The sequence below is a fragment of the Bombus bifarius genome, unplaced genomic scaffold (assembly GCF_011952205.1).
Source record: "Bombus bifarius isolate JDL3187 unplaced genomic scaffold, Bbif_JDL3187 scf7180000007974, whole genome shotgun sequence".
Classification (NCBI taxonomy): Eukaryota; Metazoa; Arthropoda; class Insecta; order Hymenoptera; family Apidae; genus Bombus; species Bombus bifarius.
In genome coordinates, this window is record NW_022884360.1 from 3,605,168 (window position 1) to 3,623,948 (window position 18,781).

The 18,781-nt window shown below is 36.8% G+C and overlaps 1 protein-coding gene across 1 annotated transcript; it reads left to right on the top strand.

Moving 5' to 3' along the window:
* Positions 1-1,447: 1,447 nt before the first annotated feature.
* LOC117217082 (elongation of very long chain fatty acids protein 6-like) lies at positions 1,448-5,658 on the top strand. The gene is made up of 3 exons (XM_033464386.1): positions 1,448-1,519; positions 4,091-4,495; positions 4,981-5,658. Exons 2-3 carry the CDS (start codon positions 4,170-4,172, stop codon positions 5,528-5,530), a joined length of 876 nt encoding a protein of 291 aa, XP_033320277.1. The 5' UTR covers positions 1,448-1,519; positions 4,091-4,169; the 3' UTR covers positions 5,531-5,658.
* The last annotated feature ends 13,123 nt before the right edge of the window (positions 5,659-18,781 follow it).

Consider the following 18,781-nt stretch of genomic DNA (forward strand, 5'->3'; position numbering starts at 1 on the left):
AGTCCTTAAGTGTTTGCGGAGTTAAATAAAGCGTTAAATTCAACAAACCTTTGTACGTGAAAATGTGTATCTTGAATATATTCAAAACGTGTCGAATTTGACTTAATGTATCGTGGAAAAATGAATTAATAAAATTAAGGATGTATATAGGTAGATGTGCATCTAACATACATTCAAACGTTTACATTTGCATTAAAACATCTACATTTAAACACGTATATGTACATTTATATAGACATCATCTATATACATCTTTAATTTTAGTAACCTGTGTGTACATTCTTTGCTGTACCACATCGATGTACCACAGATGTACATATACAACATCAATTTTGTGGATATTGCTAAAAAGATAAAGACACGGAGTAGTAATAAGTCTCTTAACTTAAATTAAAGTATATACTTTTTGTTTATCCATGAGTTATGAGAAGTATCAGATCCTAATCATTACATACATTTTGTTTCCTTTCTTGCATAACCTTGTCCAGTAGATGTATGTTAGCGACAATGCACCTCCGTGTCGATATGACTATTGCTATTTAAGGTCATTTTATTTCTGTGTTATTAGCTTCTCTGCAGATTCTTTCTTTTTTATTTAATTTGCACTTTACAATTTGTCCAGCTGGACATTCGGTAAATTTTTCTAGCTATTCTCTGCAGATGGGCACATATAGAAAGTACGAAGGCTAACTGTCATTATCATATTGGGTTGGCAACTAAGTGACTGCTGATTTTGTCACTAGGTGGTAATAACAAAATCCGCAATCACTTAGTTGCCAACCCAATAGAATCACATTCTTTTTTGTCTGCTGTATTAGGACATAACTAAATGTTTCTTTAATGTAGATATTTTAATATGTGTACATACGTGCATCTGTTAATACAATTTTTATTGGTACTATCCCACCGATAATTCCTTTGACATTTGAATATAATTTGTATTATTTAGACTTCAATTTCTTCATACATTTTTGCTCTGCATAAATAAAATCTTTATTATCTTTCAAATTCTGGAACAATATTTATTAGTTATTAGACGTAGAAACAAATACCGTGCAATTGCTAGCTAACAGTAAAAAATGTAAATGATGTATATTATTACGCAAAAAACGCCAGTTGATGTAAGATATCTTTTTTTTTTAGAATTCTCTGGCGACAATCTGTTCCTAGAAGCAAGAAAAGTAAAAAGTAAATGGAATAACGTTGAATCCAAATGTATTAATTTGCATGATTCTATTGCTTTTTGCAAATTGCGCAAGCTTTTTTATCGTTAACCATCCAAGAGAAGTATGTTTTATTTCGAGTAGGAAGTGAGGCACTGCACACTCTACGACACGTTGCGTGTGATGATAGTTACCCACTAACCATCAGTGATAATCTTCCTTGGTTGATTATTTGTACATGCTATTTGTATAAGAATTCAGGACAGATTAAATCGACTTTTGCTGGTTTCGTCTAAGAAATATCTACACTCGAACTCAATAACGGCATCGATCATTGCCTCAAGGGAAAGAAATTGGTATGGACCGAAATTATTATCATCGAATTTTACTTTTTGATTCAGAAATGAACGCTTCATTTTCAAAAGTTTAGTGTATCCTCTAAAATCGAAAACTAAGGTTTTCCATAGCTAAATATGACAATGATGAATAACTTGCTTTAATAATTAATTTGCCAATTAATTAATAAATTATTGACTTAATTTCTAAATTTGAATTAAATACTAAAATTATATTAATAGATCTATTATTTTGAATACCAATTTGAAAACAAATTTCATGTAAAAAAAACAATTCGTTACATTTAAGTTAGAAATACAGATATTATATAAATATGCACATTTCAACCATTTTCTTAGTTTTTTAAAAAATTTTTTAAGTGAATAGTTCCTTTTGTGGTTTGTGCTATATAACACACGTTATGTAAATAGACAAATCAATGATATACTACATATGAAGTGCACAATTTCAGGTCATATTTCGTATCATATCATTGTTTATGCAGCTGCGAATCGATATTTTGCATTTTATCGAAACCAAAAATATTTCAAACTTCTTATTTTCATCGGCATCATAACTTTTCTAAAGATTTTATATTGTTCAACGGCGAGTGTAGTAATCATATGGTTGTGGTTGGAACATAACTTTCTAATTACGTATTTTATGTTAGCACGTCATCATACATTGTTTGCCTAAATTAGGGATATCTCTGTCAATCGCATTGTTTGAAGACCTTTGTCAGATCAAACTATTATTCAACCGTTATTTCATCCATTCATGAAAACGTGAAAATTATAAGTTTTTGTTAAAAAGTTTCCGGCATATTATAGTTTTTGAGAAAGTGAGACCTAACATGGAACACACCTAAGAATCAAATGTGAAAGACAAATGTAACAGAAGCATTGAATTTATGCAACTTTTCTACAATAATGAAACTTATTTATTTTTGGGGAAAATTGAAAATATCATTTCATATGTAGCAACCTCATATGTAAATTTAATGCTTTAGTGTACCGTTGGCAATTAAACATTGTAGTGTTAATAATTTGATAACAATAATTAAAAAATATTTAAAAAATAACGTTTATTCCTTTCTTAACATATATAACTCATGACGTGCCTTCATTTTTTTTAGTCCTTAGATTAATACTTACTGCAATAGCTAATACTTACTAATTGCAGCTTAACATTCCTTCAAGGAACTTAAGTAATTTAATCACATTTCCAAAATGTTTAATCACAGTTTGCTTTTTGCTTTGGTTCACTTCAATTGTTATGTTTTTCCAAAAGGAGGAGTTAAATCTATCTCTAAAAAGAAAATAGTGTGAGTTGAAGTTTAATTAAAAGATGTTGAAGATGAGTGGAATGTAATAATAATGTACATGTAAACCTGTATATTTTGAGCATACGCGGTAATCGTATAATAGGGTATTACTTCAATTATTGAACTCATGTTACTAAAAGTAAAAATCTAGGGGGCCTGTGTTAGTTTAGTTCTAAAATTTTCTAAATTTTAACATTTTCAAAGGCTCTATGTGATCACATAAATCTCAGATTCTTGATTTCAGGCAAATATTTTTTCGTTTTCATCTCGCAATCGTTAGAGAATTGCCTTCCTTGCCTTCATTAGAAATTTCTTTATCTAAAAAGTTCGTCAAAGAGAAGTGTTCGCCTAATGGAGGGTGCATCTCAAGATTGCAGTGAATATGTTAGTTTTTTATTTTTAATAATATGAGTTGAATAATTATTATTACATTCAAGTACTTCATCTCGAAGATGGTATCCCGCTGGGAGTAGCCATCCACATGTTATTTAGCAATAAAGTTAGAAAAAATTACCAAATGTTCAGCTGGACAAATTGTACAAATTAAAGTACAAATTAAATAAATAAATATAAAAAAGTATTTGTAAAAAGTAATGATAATACTGTTTAAGAAAATTTTTTTCTTTCTAGTATATTTTTAAACAAAAGCCTTTTCTTTTTAATTGTGTTAATTTTTTGTTGGGATCTCACTTAGAGCAAAGGGAAAACGAGGTGTAATTATATCACCATTTTCATTTAGATTATCATTACTTTCGTTGTTTTCATTTTCATTTTTATCGCCATCCATTGCAGATATTAATAATAATCGAAATACATTTTTCATTTCTTTAGCAGAAGTAAAAACGTACATAAGTTAATTTATATTTGTTTATTTAATATTTGTTTTTCTTTTCTGTCCGATATTGTCCGAAGAATTAAACGTACTACTGGAAAATGTTCAGAAAATTCAAATCCTGCTGTAATTAAACATTAACAACGTAACGAATTCTGATAGATGACGAAGCTCATAAAAACAGAACAACATCAACAATACTTTATATTAAATTTTAATTAAATACGATAGACAAAAATAACTAACAACATCAACAATACTTTATATTAAATTTTAATTAAATACGATAGACAAAAATAACTAATTTCTTATTTTTTATTGTCTTATTACTTTGTTTTGAATATTTTACATTAGTTTTAATACATCATTTATTAAGTATTTCAATTTTCATAGTTTTAAAAGAAAATGTTAACAGTTCTTCTTCTTACATTTTAGTCAATTGACAACGTGGGCGAAAGACTGCGTATTTTCTTTAATTGCTTTGCGACCAGTGGATGTAAAAAAATATTTTAGGATGAATAAAGAGGGTTCTCCGCAGATCATTGAACCTACCTACTCGCATGTCTTCAACTTCGAAAAAAACTACTTTTATCCAGACACTCAAAAATGGATCCAGAATAATTTTCAGTATTGCTACTACTGCTGTATTATTTACGTGATACTAATTTTTGGCGGCAAGTACTACATGTCGAGCAGACCAAAGTTTGACTTGAAGCGTCCGCTTGCATTATGGAGTGGATTCTTTGCAGTGTTCTCCATTATCGGATTTTGTAGAACAGCACCGGAAATGTTCTCTACATTGAGACACCATGGGTTTTACCACAGTATTTGCATACCTAGGTAATGCTACTTTCATATTTTTACCTTGTAATATATTTTCAGGTGAGTGGCGATTTTAAAAAATAATTATTAATGAAACATTATTAATGAAATGAATTGTTATATGAAATAATTCCTTATGCTTGGTATTTAGTGAATATTGATATGTGGAAAGCGTTAGTAAAATAGGAAATACATTTTTAATAGTTGTTTACGATATTATTCTTATAATAATTCTCTAAAAAGATTTCACGTATAAATTTGTATCTGAAATGAGTTTTATCGATTGATATAATCAGTTATGTCTACCAATTCGCAACATATCGACCTATACTATACACATTGTATGATTATATTTCCAAATCAAAATAACAAAGTTCTTATCGTTTCATTGTATGGAACATAATACATGGCTTTGATTTAAATGTCATATTCACAAAATGAATCGATATTTTAAATATGTTAATCTATAATATACAATAAGAATGGAATTATTTTCTTTTCAGCAACCTTTTGCAAGATCATGTTTCTGGCTTTTGGACATGGGTATTTGTCCTATCAAAGATCCCAGAATTTGGTGATACGATCTTCATTGTGTTACGAAAGCAACCATTGATATTTCTACATTTTTACCATCATTTAACTGTTGTTCTTTTCTCTTGGTTCACATATGCGGAGACTACAGCACTCTCAAGGTGGTATACCGTAATGAACTACTTTGTTCATTCCTGGATGTATTCTTATTATACCTTAAAAGCAATGCAATATAAATTACCAAAAGGCTTTGCCATGATGATTACTACCATGCAGCTGGTACAAATGGTGATTGGTTGCGTTGCAACTATTGTGGCTTACTATTATCCAGAAATTCGTGGACTTGAATGCTACATTACGCGTAAAAATGTTATATTTGGTTTCGCCATCTACTTCAGTTATTTAATCCTATTTGGAAAATTCTTCTTCAAGGCTTATCTTTCCGACAAACGAAAAAACAAAGTCGGAGAGAACGTTCACGTCGATGGAAGAAAGGAGTATTATAAACCAAAGACTAGCTAAAGTATATCAAAGTTTTTGAAATCTTTCTCTATAAACGCTTTCTGATAACGTTTCGTGAAAACACTTATAACGTATTTTGGGAGTCTGCATTAGTTTACAACAATAGAAATTGGTTATGACATAATGCAAGTGATAAGATATTTATTTATTGTAAACCATTTAGTGTATTTGATGTTAAGGTATGTATGTTGTGTATGTATGTTAAGGTATGGGATACGATGGTTTTCAAAAAAGTTGCTCGTGAAGAAGTTAGAATACATGGAAAATCAGGAGCGAAATTTCGTTAAGCATATCTTCGAAATATTTTTAGGTAACATTAGTAAGAAAAATGGATTCACAAAAAATAAGATACGTTCAGATATATGATTTTAACTGTATTTTTGTTTGCCGAATAAATTTATTCTTAAATACGGTAAGGAGATGTTTTAATGACAAACAGTTTAGTATTTCATGTACTCGATAATTGATGACTTCTTGGAATTTTTGACTTAACTGACACTCTGATTAAATGTCCAATAATATTAAAGGCTATTACGACGTTTGCTCTAATATCGTCATTATACTCATGGAAAATCTCTGATCGTAAAATAAATACAGAATGAACAACAGTGCATATCAATGCATAAACATTGTGAAAAAAGCTTTGTTAATTAAAGAACAAAATTCAGTGTGTCTATGTATGTAGTGTAATCGTAATCCATGGCTATACAAGGAAAAAGGAAATTAATAAAAGCAAAAAGAAAGTTTATATTTTCGACTCCCTTTTACAAATAGCTACTTTCACCATCCGTACAAACTTTTAGAACGCAAACAGTCTCACAAAACTGATTATCTATTTCGTTTATTTCTAAACTATTGTATTATATCGCATAATTTGTTTCTGAACAATATTTTGTGCAAATTGTTATATACTAATTGGCCCAGTGACCTAGCTGGGTGGCTTACCTAAATGGGATTATCTAAATACCTTCCTTATTTATGGAACAACTTCACAGGGCAAAGTTACACAACTGAAGAGGCACTACAATGGCGAAAAGAATATTTCCTTAAATTAATTTCTTTTTCCTAGAATTTCAAGGACGTCGGTATATTTTTAAACAGAAGCCTATGTTTCTTTACCCATTCATTAATGCATTTCTTTTATTTTCTATATAATAGATGATAAGATACTTTTGTCTAAAAATGCATGGTTTAAAAGACATTTTATTCTGAATTTAGTAAAGCTTGGCGTATGAAGAACGAGGGAAGACACCAAGTATTGTGTTGGCAACTAAGTGATTGCGGATTTTCTCAATACCACCTAATGGCAAAATCCGCAATCATTCAGTTACTAACCCAATAGTACACTTATATTTATATTTTCTTTGCTTTTCATACAGTAAATTTTTTGAGATTGAGATTATAATGTTTTTTTAAATAAGCTTTTTTCGACTTACGTATCCTAATTCGGCTTTCGTACAGAGAATAAAAAATCACATCATTAGTATATAAAAACATATAGAGTTCTGCAAAAAACACAATTTTGGAATATCGATTACAGCGTACTGTCGTTTAAATATTTAATATTCTTGAAGAAAGCCCGATTAAAAATATACAATGATAATTCTTGATTGTTGTCAATTATAGACGACGAATAATTTTATTCGAGTGGTACAAGATGGAAATTATTGAAGAAGAGAATGTTATAATGTCCAAGACTCTCACCTTGCTTATGTGTATTGTCGATCGCACTAAACTGTCTAAATATAATTGTTTGAAGACTGACTTCTTCAAACTACTGTCTCCTCTAAGTACGCTCATTTATACTAAAAACTATTATGGAATAATTATCACGCGACGGTTTATTCCACGAATACGCGGACTTTCTGCGCGTAATTATTTCTGTGGGTCCTGCAATCTTCGTTTTTACTGGTGTTCTTCCAACAGTGTTAAGATTTTTTTCCTTCGTTGATGTGGTTCTCGTGAAAATGTTTTTAAAGTATAGGATCTTTACTACAATTAGTTTATTTACAATAAATGGATTAAACAGATGTTGATTAAACAGGAAACGATGGTTGTTTAACGTGAACAATAACGTATTATAATTAAGACAACTAGATAATTAATTTGCAACTCTCGTCACCACGGATTCAACAGTCTCTCGACAACGTAATTCGCACTTTCTGACTAACACTGATTGTTAATTCGTTTACGTCCCTTAGCAACCCCTTGTCTTTTGTCTTAGCTCCACCACGCACATGTTCCGCAACCGCTTGTTTATAATTCGCCCGACACCCCCCAGGCCCCTCGTCCACGATACTACACTCAGCCATACTGATAATCACGTCTGCCCTCAGATGTACTCATCATCGCTAGTTTCACTCGCACCACTAACTCCAACAATGTCCCACCATTTCATATGATCAGCCGCTGTGGAGGTCGTTTGCGGCCCCTCGTGTTCGCCTTCTCGTTGCACCAGGTAACGGTCATTTCGCAAAACTTTCACCACGCGGCACGGCCCAAGAAACTTTAGCCCAGGACCGCCCTGCGTCCCCTCGATCGCCCCCAGATCTCTCGTCTTGTATGTTGTTGCCTTCTTATGTCTCTTGTTGAACGCCCTTCGCGGAAAAGAAGTCGGATTACTAGCTCACCTTCGCACTACCTCAAATTTTCTCGTAGCCACCTCATTCTCGCTCTTTATTCGCTCCTTAGAACCCGCGCTAGGTTTTGTTTGTTCGACTGTACAATTCGCACGATACTCTGTAAATTCTACGAAAATCTCATCGCAATCGTTCGTGTCGTCTCCACCAGACGCTACTGTCACGTAAAAAAATCGAAGACGAAAATAAAAAAAAGAGAATTTATTTACTAACACCTTGATTACAACAATGATAGTTTGGTTTCGAACTCCAGCCGTGACTTTGCAAGACTGAAGCTCTTACAACTCGACTTTCGATCGGATTCCATTCTTTTCCCTTTGTCGCCTCTCAATATCCCCACTATCCACGCGTTTGCTAGGCGTCCGCCAGCGTTGCCACACACGCCTTCTTCTCGAACATTCGGCGGAACGACCGTTGGGATGTCGATGGCTCATTAGGCACTTCGCTTTGGCGATATACACCTCCGTCATCAGCTGATCGGTTTTGAATTGTGCCGGTCGTGACACTACCGCGGTTATGTCCGTTGTAACCGATTCATCTAATAAATTTTTGTTCATGACGACAGTATTGTCACGACCGGCATACTTCAAATCCGATGGACTGACGATGGAGATAAAGATGTGGCGGCACTCGGCACAATGTATATCGCTGAAGTGCCTAATGAACCATCAGCATCCCAACGGTCCTTCCACCGAAGGTTCTAGAAGAAAGAGCACGTGGCAACGGTCGCGGACGCCTAGCAAATGCATGGACGGTGGGGATGTTGAGGGATGACAAAGAAAGTAATCGGATCCGATCGAAAGTCAAATCATAAGAGTCTCAGTCATAGAAAGTCACGCCTAGAAGTGGATTGTAAAGTGGATTGTTGTTAGAAAAAAAATAAAGTTTTCTTTTTTTTATTTTTCACCTCAAATTTCTTTTTTTTATTTTGTTATTTTACGTGACAGTATCTTCGAGACAAGGACTCGTGGGAATTACAACTGCTGTACATTCTCTACTATTTTCCTCGATAGGAACATAAAGAGATCCGTTCCTTTTTCAAGTACGATCGGGTTTGCAAAGTCAGATTAAGACTGATATATTATTCCGTGTTGCTATATTTCTACATCTACTTTAAACACTTCCGGGAGTCTATTACATTCTTTATTCTCTACTTTATGAATAGAAACATTTCCTTTCTTAATGTTTATTTCGACGGTATTCAGGAAGTCCGTGCCAATAATAAACGAATGTTGCATCAAGGTATCTGAAACTACATGTACCGTTATAACGTACGACTCATCGTCTATCAGAACATTCGTCGAAAATTCTCCGAGTGTATAATTTCTTTTGGTACCGATACCGCGAAGTTCAACAATTTTCTGACCTAATCTGGGCGCTCCAATTTTTACATACTGGTCCGCTCGCATTAAACTTAAATCGCTACCGGTGTTTATCAGCGCGCTTAATTCAAAATTCTCGATTTTAACGTCTTTACCACGCTTCGTCTGTAACAATCGACACGCATTTCGAACCTCTTTAGGGGATTCGCTCAGGTTGTCGCACTTCGATGCGATGTGTCCGCACGCTCGACACTTAAAGCACTTAGGACCTTTCGACTTGTTCGGACACTCTGCACACACCTCTGTTCTTTGTCACCGCAATTATAACATCTTATCTTCTTCACTACATCTCCAAATTGACTGGGCTTTTCGTTTTTCTCGGTTCTGACCGGCTTCGCAATCGACTTTGTTCTACGACTGTTCCTACTTCTGTTCCTCGTACATGATTAACCTTTACCTTAACGCTTTGATGGACGCCATACAGTGTAGACTTGTTGCTTTCTTCGTCTACTATTCCGTCTATAATGTATTTCACTTTTGCTTCCTCTTCCATATCCACATGGCTGGCTATTTTAAGCATGCGGTACATATAAGCCAAGCATGCTTCATCACTTCTCTTTTTCGTTTTTCTGAGTCTCTGGCGCACTTGTCGCCTATTAATTTTTTTAGAGAATTCTTTAATCAGCCCTCTCTTCAGCTCGTGCCAAGACCTAGCATGGCATTCGAACCTCGCGAATATTCTCGCTGATCCTTTCAGCAGTTTCCTCGTATAAATCGCCTTCTGCCCTTCTGACCACATGCACACGTCTGCGATTTCCTCGAACGACTCGAACCATCGCTCGACATTTTCGTTTTTATCGCCACTAAACGACTCTAATGCGTCTTCAACGTCTTCAAAGTTCAATGTCGAACCAACACATGCCTTTCGATAGCATTTGTCACAGTCCTGGTGCACCACTCGCATGCCTCTCTTGCATTCTTTTACGTTTCTTTTATCGTCTTCATCCTCACCTTCGGCGTCACTTTCTTCTTCCGACGATGTATCGTTGTCATGACCGCCTGCAGCTGTGCGCGTAGTTCAATTTTTCTTCCCGTAGTTTCTAACCCCAAACCAGCTAGGCGCGCTCTCAACTCTTTCATCTTCAATTTCTCGAGATTTTCGTTTTCATCTCGATCGCACTCAGCCCTTTGCACGCTTCCTGAGCCTCGCTGGTCCGTTGACCCTTCACCGTTTGTCGATCCCTTAGGATTCAATTGTTCAGCCCTATAGGCTCGATTCAGCCTGGCAATAAACACTAACATTGCACCAGATATAGGTAAATTCATCTGTGCGAGCTTAGTCCTCAATTCTTCCAGCGTCAGACTTTCTTCACTTGATAATTGTTCACATTCAACGTTTGCCATTTTTATTTTTTCAACATTGCACTAATTTCAACGGTCAACGATATCGTCTTTTATCGCACCGCGCACCGGTAAATCCAAAACTAGCACGAATAGTTCTGTTAAACGTTTCGTTTTCTGTCTTGTCCAATCCCGGACGAGACCCCAAAATTGTAAGATCTTTATTAAAATTAGTTTATTTATAATAAATGGATTAAACAGATGTTGATTAAACAGGAAACGATGGTTGTTTAACGCGAACTAATCACAATAACGTATTATAATTAAGACAATTAGATAATTAATTTGCAACTCTCGTCACCACGGATTTGTCACGTAAACTTGAGGATTGGATGATAAAATAAAATAGCTGAGTCGTAACACAACTATTAATTTTGTTTTAATTAAACTTTATTATGAATTCAGCAATCACAATGTAATACACACTGAATTAACATAAATCACAATTCACTCCAACCACGTTATGTAAAACTTAGTTACACTGATACGTTAAGTACGAGACTGTTATAGGGGTAGAGACCGGTAAAGATATGTTGACTATTCTAAGGATACAGAATAAGTGAAGTGTTGCTAACGATACTGTGTCTGAGGAAGTTAGGGGTGGGTGTGTCTAAGGACACGGGACTATCGGATTTGTTGATGACAGTTTTGGTTAAGGAAGTGAGAGTAGTAGACACCGTCTCCGATTGGATAATAAGACGGTTAGTGGACCAGGAAAGATTTTAGCCGCCCTCGCGAGAAAGTTGCTAACCATACCAGACGCGGTTGGAACATACCAGACGAGAGGAAAACCAACTTTCCGTGTAAACCCGTAGTAAACAATAAACGTAAAAGGAAATCTAAGACAAGAGATACTCGCTTGGTCTGAAGGACCTTAACTATGAATATTCCAGGACCCCTGGTGGGTACTTAAGACTATTGAGGGTACGCGCCAAGGAGGTGCAGACATCTGGGTGCCATCCTACTCGCGGTGTGTGGCCTGGTCTCTGATGTGAATTGACGTTACAGATTCAACGCTATGCCCCTTAGAAAGCCCTTATCTTTTGTCTGAGCCCCACCACGCATATGCTCAGCAACCGCTTGCTTATAATTCGCCCGACAGCCCCCAGGACCCTTGTCCACGATATTACAGAAGTTTTCTTTTTTTTTAACACTAGATTTACGGGACCCGTCAATTTGACGGATTTCAAACTTCGAAATGAAATACCCTAAAAACCATAGAATTAATTTTAACGCAAAGAATTTAAACACACAATTATTTTTTCCTAAGCTTTCTAATTTTTGAAATTTGTATGTTGTATACCTATCTCTACGAAACCCGTCAAATTGACGGGCTAGCTGATTTCATAAACAATTCTTATATGTTTGCTTCGTTCGTAAAATCATTCCTCCAATAATAAATATAAGAATGGTGTTCAACGAAATTGCTTATGCCTATTCCCGAAGAAACCCCTAAAGCAAGAGACGATCTTCAGTATAATTGCTGTAGTGACAGTGTAAGAACGTTTTTCAAAGACAGTTTGCAAAAGTTTGAGTTATTGTGGACAGTCTCCGCTTATTGTAAGTATTTACAATAGGGTAATTGAATTTAAGCACAGTATTTTTTCTATTTTGACCAATCCCCCTTTTCTAGCAATCATGAGTAAATCATGAGTATCCAGGAAATATAATAAGGTATTGAACAAAATTGTCAACATCAGTGAAGATTGTTCTGAGGATACCTCCGAGGAAGATCAGTATGAATTAGCCCAAAGCGAAGCTGACAGTGAAAGTTCTGAATACATTGAAAGTGGAGAGATAGAAGGATCCTCAGATAGTGAAGACCACTTAGATACACGATTCACATGGAAACAGCATATTAAAGCAATAATAGATAAAATACAGACAGCAAGGAAAGAAATGTACTGGCTAACAAGTCGAAAATCCAAACTAAGTATAGAAAACAAACTAAAAATATATAAAATGATCATAAAACCAATCTGGACATACAGAATACCACTATGGGGAACAGCAGCAATGAGCCATATAACCAAAATAGAGGCAATGCAATCTAAAATACTCAGAACAATAGTAAACGCGCCATAGTACGTTACAAACGAGGACATTCGGAAAGACCTGGGAATACCAACGGTCAAGGAGGAGATTAACAGATGTGCAAGAAGGTACAGAGAAAGAATAGCAACCCAACCGGCTGGCAGCGGAAGCGGTCAGCACATCAAGCATAAAAGGAAGATTAAAAAGGAAACACCCAACAGATCTCACAAAGGACATAACCTAACAAACAAACACTCACCTCACTAAAGAAATAAAACAATCAAATTCGAAGATGGTATCTCACTGGGGGTAGCCATCTACATGTTACTTACCCATTAAGTTAGAAAAATTTACCAAATGTCCAGCTGGACAAATTGTAAAGTATAAATTAAATAATAAAAAAAAATAAATTTGGTAAATTTGGTAAATAAAGTCATAAATTTGGCATTAAGTTTTGGTTAGCAGTTGATGTCTAAACAAAATATATTTTGAATGGTTTCCCTTATATGGGGAAAGATGAAACTCGATGCTCAAAATCGTTGGGCGAGTTTGTAACATTAAAATTAGCCAAACCATATTTACAACAAGGCAGAAATATAACGACAGACAATTTCTAGATTTGGCAACGCGTGGGTATTATGTAAAGAGTGCACCAGATCGAAAATATCCAGAAAAGAGTTCATATTTTCTTTAGCCGAGGATTTAGCTGGAGAAAACAAGGAGAATATTTACCAAAGATTAGGCGCTTCATTTCTGTCACCTTCAACGTCAGAAGTGCGAAAAAGTTGCCAAGTGGGTTATTGCAAAAAATAGAAACAATAATTGTTGTATATATTGCAAAATCGTATCGTGTGCGGAAAATGCACGAGCAAAATTCAGTATATTTGTAAAAAATGTGCTCAATAAATATGATTACACTATAACATTAATATTATTGTTATCATTTCCGCGATAATTAAAAAAAGACTTTTTATCTATTAATCATTTATTTAAACGTGGAGCCTAATGTTGTTCAATTCAGACTTAATTTGAATAAATCGATTTTTTTAAAGAAAATGCGTTTTTTCGTTTACCCGTCAATTTGACAGGTGCTCGTAGAGATAGGTATATAAGAAACGCCCGTAAACCTAGTGTTAAATCCGTGCTTTTGTATTCTTCTTGCATGTTTCGTTGGTACAAAGTATATCACCGAAGCGTATGTCACGTAAACTTAGGGGTTGGTTGATGAAATAAAATAGCTGAGTCGTAACACCACTATTGTCTTTATTTCGCAGCACAGGTTTACACTGATCGGAGAGATGTTCACTGTTCGATGGTTTTGTCTATTTCTCCCTAGGTGTTCTCATCTCATTACGGAGGAAAGCTCGGTGTGAGTATGCCCTTTTTAATTAACAACGCGGATTCGTTGTTCGCACCTTCCGTTAGGAAAAGTGAGGGTAACGATCCACGATGCCAATTGCTTATAGGTCATGTTAATAAATGAAGATAGGAGGAGAAAGCCTCCTACCAACGCGGCTAATAGGTAATATTGTTTATGGGAAAAACCAGCTTTTTCTTTAATCAAGTATTGGGTTTTTCCCATTAGGTAACTACCTGCTTTCCCGTAACTGGTAAGGACGTATAACAACCTAAGGGCTGTTTCAAGGACCATCCATAAACAGATAACAGAAATAATAAACTTAAAAAGTTTAGGTTTATGGTGGATCCCTGGGGTAATTGAGGGTGCGCGGTGGCCTCTGATAAAATTGACGTTACGTACCCCCTTCTAAGATTGATTTTGGTCCTCCAAAATCTTAGTTTTTCATCAAGATTGTTCTATGGACGCTAATTGGTTAAAAGTGTACTTTTCTTCTCTGTTTTGTTGCTTTATGAGAAAAAATTTGTATCCGGTTCTTGAAAATATTCATCGCGCACATACACGCATACATACACATACAAATTCCGTTCTTTCTGGTATGTACAACTAGAAAATACATAACACAGCTACTTATACGCGTACAAGTAACCGATTTTACAGGAAATATACAGGAGTTGGACGGTGGTATTTCACGCTTACGTTCCTTTTAGGGCTTAAGTGTACATAATGCCTGGTTTTGCACTCGTTGGAAGGTGTCTTTTCAATCCATTACTGAATCGATATACTTTAGATAGAATAATAAACTTAATCTACAAAATACTAGAGAAGCTGTGATCATTACAAAATTATAAACAAATTTATAAGAGTTGAAACATACAACAGAGGAAAATATGCTGTAGATTTGTCGGATCAAATGATAGCATATTCTACACCATGTTACGTCGCGCAACTCTCTACCTAGCCCAGGCCACACACCGCGGGCAATATGGCAACCAGATGTCTTCGGATACTCACTGCGTACCCTCACTAGTCTCAAGTATCTTCCATAAATCTCAGGAATTTCCTAGTAGAGGTCCTTCAAACCAAACAAACGTCTGTTTCCGAAGAATTTCTAAAGACTATTGTCTACCACGGCTTGACAAGGGAAAGTTAGTTTTTTTCACGTATGCTGCAACTTTCCTCCCACTAACCACTTTCTCTCGAGGGCGGTTAAGACCCTTCGTTTAACCAATTAACAACGAAGCCTATTCCCTCACTCTCCTAACTAAAATCGTCACCAACAAATCCGATGTTCCCGTGCGCTAGACACACCCATCCTTAGCTTTCCTCCGACACAGCATCGTCTCCCAAGACAGTACTGATTTCACATCCTTCGAACGGTCAACATCCTTCGAGCGGGTATACACACCTGTAGATCAGTCACTCACTCATCTCGTACATACGCACCAGCGTAACTGTCTTCGTTATAAGTTGTTGGAATAAACGGTGAAATATAACTTACTATACTGTGTCATATTCATTCAACCACCTCTGTTATCTTAACCGAAACAGGGGAACGACTACTTCGCGCCGTCGATTCACCGAATCGTAGCGAGAATTTACCCCTCTTACTGAGGCGTTTTCCTCGCGACCGCGTCTCTCCGCGAACGGTCGTAACAGTGCGTCTATTAAGGATCTTAGCGTTTTCGATTGGATGCATTGTAGTATTTCGATGTTGGAGTTACTTGCTGTTCCCCATAGTTGGATTCCATAGGTCCAGACAGGTTTTATTACGGTCTTCTAGAGGGTAATTTTATTCTGTATGTTTAGTTTGGAGTATCGGCCCGTGAGCCAATAGAGTTTTTTTAGTTTGTCCTTTAGTTGCTTCGTTTTATCTGAGATGTGTTTCTTCCACGTTGGTCTCCTGTGCAGGGTCATGCCCAGGTATCGGACTGAGTCCCTGCTAGGAACTGTTGCATTGTTGATGGTGACCTGGGGGCAGGTTTGTTTTCGGAGCGTGAAGGTTACATGTGAGAATTTCTTTTCGTTAATTTTGAAGCCCCATTTATGAAACCACTTTTCCATGGAGTCGAGACTTTGCTGGAGAGTGGATGAGGCTATTACCGGGTCTGCGTGGGTAGCGCTGTGTCGTCTGCAAATGTCGCTATTGTTATCTCGTTTGATATAGGTAGGTCGGCAGTGTAGATGGAGTATAGTAGGGGTCCGAGGACACTACCTTGGGGTATGCCGGATTCTATTGGGAATGTTGCGGAAGTGGCGTCTAGGCATTTAACCATGAATTGTCTATTGGTTAGGTAGGATTTTAGGATGGAGTAGTAGGGGTGAGGTAGGATCTTTTTAAGCTTGTATAGTAGGCCTTCATGCCATACTTTGTCGAATGCCTGTTGGATGTCTAGGAAAACCGCTGAGCAATAGTTTTTCTTTTCGAGGGTTTGGCTGATCGTATGGGTTATGCGATGGATTTGCTCTACTGTTGAATGTTGTTTTCGGAAGCCGAATTGGTGATCTGGGAGTGTTTTCAAGTCCTCTAGGAGTGGAAGGAGTCGATTCGTGAGCATCTTCTCGAATAGTTTAGACAGGGTAGGTAAAAGACTGATTGGGCGATAGGAGCTAGTTTCATATATCGGTTTACCGGGTTTAGGAATGAGGGTAATCAGTGAGATTTTCCAGGCCTTAGGATAGTGTTCAAGGCGAAGGATAGCATTAAAAATCGATGTGATGAGTGCAATCCCTTTTATGGGAAGTTCCTTGATTGCTTTATTGCCTATTAGGTCGTGCCCTGCTGCTTTCTTGGGATTTAGGCGACTGATCGATTCTATAGTCTCTGCAGAAGTGAAGGGTTCAATAGGAGGGGACGCTTGGAAGGGGATGTGCAGGTATTCAGTAACGTCCGCGGCAGCTTTGGAGGAATGGGGTTTGAATACTTTAGACAAGTATTTAGCAAACAGGTCGGCTTTTTCTATAGGGCTACGCGCCCATCCACCTTGCGGACGGCGGATTGGAGGGATTATTTGTGGGGGGCGCGTGAGTTTCCTGGAGGCCTTCCATAGTGAGTAGATGGAATCAGCTGTGGGGGATAAACTTCCGAGGTATTTTTGGAAACAGTCGTTTTTATAATTTATTAAGGTTTTGGATAGCTTTCTAGTTGCGTTGTTTAGTTTGCGTTTGTCATCCGGTGTTCTATGGGTCTGCCATACTCTTCTTAGTCTACGTTGTTATGCTATTTTTTTTAATATGTATTGGGGATATTCATGTTTGCTGATAGACGTTTTTGTCGGTGTGGAGAGGCGGATGGCGCTTATTATGCTCGTGTTTAAGTATTCCGTGGCTGCTTCGATTTCTTCCTTTGTTTTTAGTGGAGTTAAGGCTGAAGTTGAGTGTGTAAAGACTTCTCTAAAGAGCTGCCAGTTGATGTGTTGATTGTGAATGGAGTCATTAGGTGTATTCTCGATGATTGTTGAACTGACTGTTGCTATCACGGGTGAATGATCAGAGGAGAGATCAGCCGAGGAGTTGATCTGGACGTGTCTTGATGAGATATTTTTAGTTACGAAGAAGTCGAGAAGGTCGGGTATTGTGTTGGTGTCAGTGGGCCAGTATGTGGGTTCGTATGTGGTGAGGTAGTTGAGGTTGTTGTTTATTATGCTGTTTAAGAGGTTTTTGCCTCCTGCTGTAACCAGTCTGCTGCCCCATTGGAAGTGCTTGGCGTTATAGTCTCCTCCAGCTATGAATCTATTGCCCAGGGTGTCCAGGAAGTTATCAAAGTCTTCTTTGGCGATGGAGTGTCTGGGAGGGCAGTATACTGCTGAAGTGGTGATTGTACCATGACAGTCTTCTATTGCTACGTTTGTTGCTTGGAGGTAGTCTTTCTGGAATGATGGAAGTTCATAGTGCTTAATGCTTGATTTGATTATGATTCCGGTGCCGCCGTGGGCCTTTCCGCTGGGGTGTTGGGTATGATAGAATTTATAACCGTTTATATTCAGGTAGTTCTTGTCGGTGAAGTGGGTTTCCGATACGAGCATAACGTCGATTTGCTGGTGTTTTAGGAAGAGTTCTAGTTCAAATTTGTGTTGCGCTAGACCGTTGGCATTCCAAAGAGCTATGCGTCTTGGTTTTATTTTGCGTCGGGCGTATTAATTTATCCATGATGAGTGTTAGTAGCGATAGCAAATTATTTATTTGCTCCGATTGTTTCTCTATTAGCCTTTCAAGCCCAGAGACGTTGTCTGTGTTAGGTGAATTGGGGACACTATTTTGAGAAAGATCCCTTTGGCTATTCGGGTTATTTTGGATGCCTTGTACTGCTTGGGCATAGGAGGTTGAGGTAGCGGTGAATTTAGTAGGATTGGGTATTTGGTTGGTTGAGGGGATTGGGGTAGTCGTGAATTTCGGCGGGCTGGGTATTTGGTTGGTTTCCTCTTTTGCTCTGAGTTTAGGGTACTTGTTTGTGTACAGGGTTTTGTAGGCTGAGCAGCCTTTATAGTTGGCAGGATGG

Excerpts from the sequence above, each read along its gene's own strand:
- LOC117217082 (XM_033464386.1), top strand. The coding sequence starts at position 4,170 with ATGAATAAAGAGGGTTCTCCGCAGATCATTGAACCTACCTACTCGCAT. Across the intron at positions 4,496-4,980 it reads CACAGTATTTGCATACCTAG|CAACCTTTTGCAAGATCATG; the intron begins GTAATGCTACTT and ends TTTTCTTTTCAG.